Here is a 7,471-nt window from a genome sequence, read left to right as displayed (position 1 = left end):
TTATCTAATTAATTGTAACCCCATTAACTTTTTACGAGATTTAAGATTTTTTCTCCTTTTTTTTCTTTGAATAACTATGAGATTTAAGATTGAATACTCTCATATGTACAGAGCAGAGCAGTTCAACAAACACAGTAATCAGCCTTGGCCAAACACATCTAACAATTATTTGGCGGCTAGACATGCTTGATGGCACCGAAAGCATTACTTGTGTCATCAGGTCGATATAGTGGCAGTACCCATACATGCTAATACAGAACTTTATAGTTAAAAGACATTAAAATAAAATGATTTGTAACAAAACGAGTTCCTTGATAAGCTTCCTACACAGTAGTCTGAACTGAAGGCAAAGAGTTTTAAGGCTTAATATGCCCCAAGAATCCATTATTGTCGGTCCACTGGATAGGTTTGAGCTTCTTTCGAATTCAGCAGCATCATGAATTGGGCACACAGCACAGGTAGCTTCAACTTTTCAATTGGAATCACATGCAGTAAAAGGAAACCATAAAAACTCACATATCTGGACCTTTGTTGGGACTAAAAACTCCACAAACCCTAAAATAACACACTGATACTATGATGAAACCTGTGATCAGATATCACCTTTCCTAAACCTTTCATGGTGGGCACAGTATCGTACCAACAAAATGACAAAGAGAGGAGGATGCTATACTGGAGGGTTGGTAGTTTTCTCCCTTGAAGTTCTGCATCACCCCAACCCAAGCTCTCTCACTTCCATTTTCAACAATTTCAGATACCTAAGAGACTCATCAATAACTGCTGCTGTATCCATCCTCTCACCACCGGGTATAATTTCCCTCAGTACCTTTATCATATTTTGCACACTCTGACGTGTGCAGTCTGGATCAACACTAGCAGTTTCAGGATTTTGCTCATAAGGTTCGTATGTTTCAGAAGTGGAGGTGTCTCTTGAAGTTGCAGTGGACAAAGTATCGGCTGAACGGCCACTTTGATGGTCCCATGGGCTACGACCGGTACTAATCTCCTCTTCTTCATCATCGGAGCTCAGCAATGCGTCAATATCTCTAGTGTCTTCTTTGAAAGAGCTTTCCTTACTTTCACAATGATTCTCATGGGAGTAAATGTTGTGAAAGCCCAAAGTTGCAATTTTCCCAGACAGTGAAGGATGGAACATCATCCTGCTCTTACAATCAGTCTGGTCGAAAACAATGAAATTCTTAGGGCAGATGTTGCAAGCTTGGAATTCAACCTCATGAACCACATTTTCTTTCTGTGCACCAATTACATTTTCACCACAAGTAATGTCACAAGCTATGCCTTCCAAACCGTGATTCATAGGCATGTCGCAATTGCCCTTATTTTGCCCAGGTGAGGACATTGCATGCAATTGTGCAGAGGCACAATCTTTTTCGGTGTAGACATTGTGCCTATTATCCAGCACTCCAGGAAATCCATATTGAGGTTGCTCAGACGTTGAGTTCATATTCATACCAGCTTAAACAGAATATGATAATGCTGTTGCTAAACAAGAATAGAAAAGTGATGGTTGTACTGCTTCTGTGAAAGAGGATGTTCACTTACTCCATCATAACCATTCTAATGCTTCCATTTTCACAAGTTTGTGTAATGAGTAAAACAAGCAAAAGAGATTTAGGTCATTATGCCTCAACCTACGTAATCGGCTTCAGCAAATGACGGAAGTATTCAGCCTGTAAAAGAAAAGGTAGAAATTGAACTTAAGAAAAGGACCAATTGCAGCTTGATAAAGAACAGATCCATAACAAGTTTGCTTTATCAGTTTTAGTTGATGAATGGGCAAAATGTAAAAATTCACAAGGTGAGTATCAATCCAAATTTCAATATACAGTCGAACTCCAACTTGAGTGAACCAAAGTGAGATGTGTCGATTTCTGCTAACAAAAGAGTCAACCTATGTCATAGGTACTGGTGCGGGTACAGGGTACAATAATGGGTATGACAAGATTTTCTAAAAAGACTATATATATATATATATATATATATATATATATATAGAGAGAGAGAGAGAGAGAGAGAGAGAAAGAGAGAGAGAAGCACAACCATACTATATCTTACAAAATGCTCTACACATGAAGTTGGAAGCTGCTAATACAAACCAAAGGCCCAAAACATGTTAAAAATATATAATTAACTAATAATTAACAATTAAAAGTATATAGTTAACATTGGACTCTTTTGATTCTGAGTGTTATCTACATGTTGACTGGATCATGAAATAAATAAAATGGGTTAAGTCCAAGTCCACAACCCAGTTGACCCATACCTGAAGTATCCAAGTACCAACACGGGTATGACATGGGCACAAGAGGCTGGTAGAAGTACCCATGTTACAAAGGAGCCAACAAATGCAGAAATGATCAAATGCAAGAGTAATCTGAAAGGAGACTTACCTGGAAAATTTGAAGTGACTGGAAACATGAAATTAGAGTGACAATCATCATAGGATTCTTGACTGACTTCACTGTTTGAAATCTCTTTAAATTGACTATGATGTACATTATAACTTCTTCACCTTTGTTGCTTTGATTTGAGGCAGTAAGACAACCCGAATCTGCAAACAAATGATCAATACTTGCAACATAATTCTTTTATGAAAAAGGAAAAAAATGTAACATAAGAAATATGTAGTTCAATTTCCTCAGGACCAACTTGCATGATGTGCTAAAAAGAGAAGAAAAAGAGTGAGAAATGGAAGACATGGAAACCCAACACAAAAGGGCAACTAAACCCCACCATAATAGAGTACTGATGGACCAAGCTGAAATAAATTAAGATATAGACAATCAGATATATGATTGATGCAAATGCACAAATCTAAACGCCAGAGACAGCAGGGTTGATACTAAACATTTAGGTGAAAAAAACAACAACAACAAACAACAACAACAACAACTACGCCTTCATCCCAAAACAATTGGGGTCAGCGATATGAACCAAAAAAGAAATTCATTTTGGGTCTTCCACATGAATCCTTTTCCTCCAATCATTTCTATCCAACGCCATGTCCTCGGTGAGGTTCAAAGCATTCATATCCTTTCCTATCATCTCCATCCAAGTCTTCCTAGGCCTACCCCTACCTCTTTTAACTAATATATTTTCCCATTTCTCCAACCTTCTAACTGGAGCATCATTAGGCCTTCGCCGAATATGTCCAAACCACCGTAAACGATTCTCTCGCATCTTATTCTCAATGGGTGCAACACCTACCTTCTTACGTATCTCTTCGTTCCGAATCTTATCTTTTATTGTATTTCCACACATCCATCTAAGCATCCGCATCTCAGCTACACTCATTTTTTGAATATGATGTCTCTTGGCAGCCCAACATTCCGTACCATATAGTAAAGCGGGTCTAATAGTCGTCCTATAAAACTTTCCCTTCAACCGCAATGGCATTCTACGATCGCACAGCACTCCAGTAGCACTTTTCCATTTCATCCACCCAACCTTTATCCTATGATTTACATCTCCCTCAATTTCTCCATACTTTTGAATGATGGATCCCAAATATTTGAAATAATCATTCACCGGTATATCTTGCTCACCAAGCTTCACTACACTCCCATCACTACTTCGTTGCTTACTAAACCGACATTCCATATATTCAGTCTTACTCTTACTCAACTTAAAACCTCTAGCTTCCAATGTCTGTCTCCATAATTCTAACTTAGCATTAACCCCAGCTCTAGACTCATCAATCAAAACAATATCATCAGCAAACAACATACACCACGGTACATTTTCTTGAATTGATCTTGTAAGCTCATCCATCACTATCGCAAATAGGAAAGGGCTTAAAGCAGATCCTTGATGTAACCCAACCGTTATCGGAAAATTGGTTGTCACCCCTCCACAAGTGCGGACATTGGTTACTACTCTTTCATACATATCTTTAATTATACTAATGTACTTGAGAGAAACACCTTTCTTCATCATTGTCCACCAGAGAACGTCCCTAGGTACTCTATCGTATGCCTTCTCTAAATCAATAAAAACCATATGCAAATCTTTGTTCCTCTCTCTATATCTTTCAATAAGTTGTCTAAGAAGATGTATAGCTTTCATAGTTGATCTTCCAGGCATAAAACCAAATTGATTCTCCGATATCATGACAACCTTCCTCAACCTAGACTCAATCACCCTCTCCCAAAGTTTCATAGTATGACTCATGAGTTTTATACCACGATAGTTTGTGCAATCTTGTATATCACCCTTATTCTTATATAAAGGCACCAAAGTACTCTTCCTCCACTCATTAGGCATCTTATTTGTTCGCCAAATCAAGTTAAAAAGATTTGTCAACCATTCTAAACCTTTCTCTCCCAAGCATTTCCAAGCCTCGATAGGTATACCATCTGGGCCAACTGCCCTTCTTGATTTCATTTTCTTCAAAGCCTCTGCAATTTCTTTCTTTTGAATCTTGCGCATGAAGTCACGATTTATCTCATGAAAAGGAATGGAGAAGGCTCCAAGATCTTGAGCATGACTATCATTAAATAGCTTATCAAAATAATCTTTCCATCTCTCCTTAATCTCCTCATCTTTGACTAAAACCCTTTGCGTTTCATCTTTGATACATCTAACCATACCCAAATCCTTCGATTTCCTATCTCTCATCTTTGCAAGCCTATAAATATCCTTCTCGCCTTCTTTGGTATCCAACTTGTCATAAACCTCCTTAAATATCCTTCTCGCCTTCTTTGGCAGCCCAACTTATTTAGGTGAAAAAAACAAATAAGATAAAAGTAAAACACAAACCAGTAAAGCAGCCAAAGGCCACACAGGGGGGGTATCATCTAACAATATGCAAAAACAGGGTGACGGTTATATATCCAAAAATTTGATCTTCAGAAACTAGTTTACAATTTTCACCAAAGCATTGAGGATAATGTGTCATAAATAACGAAAAAGAAAATGAATAAATATTATCGAAGCCAATTTTATAACCTTTACAAACTCAAGAAACAGGAAAGATTATAAAGATGAGCTTTATTTTTTATTTTCTTCTCCTCCATAACAACTAATTGATGACAAAGTCACAGAAAATCAGATAAAATTAAAAGTCATGGATTTTACCAGGAAGCTTGAACTTCTACAGTATAACACGAAAGATCACAAACAATCGGATAGAACGGTGACTGAAATTCACAAAACAAGGCAACCAAGGCATAGTGGTGAATGTCCTTAACTCCTTATCTGTCTTTGAAAGCAGAGACCTGCTCAGGAATATGAAAAAATCATAAATCTTTTAAATGCCACCTAACATAATAAAATAGCAGTTCCTGATATTATGCATTCAGAAAGGATGAAATACATAAACACAGAACATACTGAAGACAATATATGTGAATACAGAACAAAACTATACAATAAGAATATTCTCAGATCTCACCTAGCAGACACCGTACGACTGAAATAAAAGTTTCTGAATATTCAAAGATAATAAATGACTTAGCATGGTATTCAAAAGCATCAAAAATTATTACAGAAGATTTAATGTCCTCTAGTTAACAATTAAACCTAAGTTAGAAGAAATTAAGCATAAATGCCAACAGCCCAAGCAGTCACACAAGTAGTCAAGGAAGGGCAGGGTTTCATACACGGTTTCGGGAGGCAATGGTTCTCAGACCACACTCTAAGGTTATAAAAAGGAATGGCTTATAGTGTAAATAGACGTTAATATAAGTCGTGCAAGTGCGAGAGTGCACACACACACACTCTCACATATACATGTGTGCAAACACACGAACCAACTTGAATGCAATCATCCGCACGTGCACACACACTCACTCACATGCACGCATACGCATACGCACACGCATACCCACCCACACGCACACTCACAGACACAGAATTTAACAAGTAGAAGCAACAATTTCATTGTAGCAGAAGCCACTAGATCATAAGATCGGTTAGAAATCGAGGGGACAAAAAAGAAGGAAATCTAAAAAGCTGGTTTTCCTAGAAGAATTGGTCGGCATGCCTTGCCTCCTTTAAGTTAAAAAGTGTAACTTAAAGCATTTTTATCCCTCCTCTCCATCCTCTCTTTGTTTTGGGTAATGGATCTATCATAGACTACATAACCCTGGGCGAATAAGACGACTAACATTCTTAATATTTGGTCCTCCTATTGCAAGGCTGCAAAGTACGTTCAAACTTCACTGGGAAATTTAAAAAAGAAAAACGCAACCAACAAAGCACCGAGTATAAACTTCATGGACCTTGACATATTAAATTCATTAAACTTTTCAATAACAATTGCTAATTTCTAATATCAGAAAAGCTAATAATGAAAAAAAAACATCAAGAAAGCAAAAAACGGCTCGAAAAAGCTAAACAACCACGAAAATAGATAAAAATCATTTGAATTAAAAAAAAAAACAAGAATAGGGCCATGAAAAAAAAAAGAATAACTTAAAGAGGGCATAATGAAGATATGCAGTAGACACATTATATTAGATCTCCTCTAATCAAAAGAGAAGCCTACATACTGGAAAAATCACAATTTTATTAGCAGAACTAGAAAGCCACTTCAAAAAAAGAATGAAATAAACAAACCAATGCAAATCCTTGAAAAAAGACCATGATGGAGAATGTAAGGAGAAAAATAACCATCAAATAAGCAACTTGAACGCTAGATTCTACTTTAACTCCATACAAAACCTAAACACAAGCAAAATTCACCGGACTCCCAAAGAACACCTAGAGAAAGCATTGTCGATTAACCCGAAACCCTAGAAACACCAAAAACTCCAACTAAAATTCCAAATTTTGACGAGATCAAGGACGAAAACGAATTAGAAAGCGGAAAAAACCATTAAAACGCTCAGATCCACTTTCAATCTGCAGAAAAAATCCAAATACAAGAGATACTCAGCCGAACCTGTAGCAACACAAAGAAATTCGCCAAAACTAGTGCTTAAATCTCGTCTCCACGATAAGAACCCAGAAATCGAGCCGTATCCGAGATACAAGGAGATATTACTAGATCAACAAAGGAGTTCCAGGATCGGAACAAAAGCCCTAAGGAGCGAAGCAGAAGAAATGACGAGAGAGACTGCGAGGAGCACACATCTATATAGGGATCTCGTGGAGCGAAAGGCTTAACCCTAGGCTAGGGTTTGAACCCAAGATAAACTTAACCGTGGTTAGGCAGTGGTTTAAGTGTATACCCTCGATCTGTGTGCCTCAGATCAGACGATTGGTGAATATTGGCCGTTGGATGATCTTTCTCATCGTCTTGATCTCCCGCCGATGGCAGACACAACCTTGGCCGTCAGATCTCAATCAAAGCCATAAGGAGACGTAGCTAGAAGTCAGCTTGTTTAAGTCCCCGTTTGGAATCTGGTAGCTGGGTTGGAATCATGTGCGCTTGTGGATTTGAAGAAGTGTTAACTGCCAAATCCATTCTTTAGTGTAAATACAAAGGAGAAAGGGCTTTACTTCTTAT

General features: G+C 37.7%; 1 protein-coding gene across 2 annotated transcripts; it reads right to left on the bottom strand.

The window, feature by feature from the left end:
• Window positions 1–260: 260 nt before the first annotated feature.
• LOC149832264 (transcription factor bHLH144-like) lies at window positions 261–7,071 on the bottom strand. Of its 2 annotated transcripts, XR_016433329.1 has the most exons (4): window positions 6,905–7,071; window positions 5,098–5,237; window positions 2,412–2,572; window positions 261–1,691 (listed from the first exon to the last, which is right to left on the bottom strand). XR_016433329.1 is itself a non-coding variant. In XM_090014402.1 (2 exons), the coding sequence occupies exon 2, from the start codon at window positions 1,469–1,471 to the stop codon at window positions 710–712; it is 762 nt and encodes a 253-aa protein (XP_089870528.1). In that variant the 5' UTR covers window positions 1,472–1,691; window positions 2,412–2,572; the 3' UTR covers window positions 261–709. The 2 variants fall into 2 exon arrangements, 1 of the variants encoding a protein (XP_089870528.1); XM_090014402.1 differs by lacking the exons at window positions 5,098–5,237; window positions 6,905–7,071.
• Window positions 7,072–7,471: the final 400 nt, after the last annotated feature.

The sequence above is a fragment of the Nuphar pumila genome, chromosome 7 (assembly GCF_984573655.1).
Source record: "Nuphar pumila chromosome 7, dmNupPumi1.hap1.1, whole genome shotgun sequence".
In the NCBI taxonomy this organism is placed as follows: domain Eukaryota; kingdom Viridiplantae; phylum Streptophyta; class Magnoliopsida; order Nymphaeales; family Nymphaeaceae; genus Nuphar; species Nuphar pumila.
The sequence above is the reverse complement of the archived record's forward strand: the minus strand, read 5'-3'. Positions and strand labels throughout refer to the sequence as shown.

Excerpts from the sequence above, each read along its gene's own strand:
- LOC149832264 (XM_090014402.1), bottom strand. The coding sequence starts at position 1,471 with ATGAATATGAACTCAACGTCTGAGCAACCTCAATATGGATTTCCTGGA.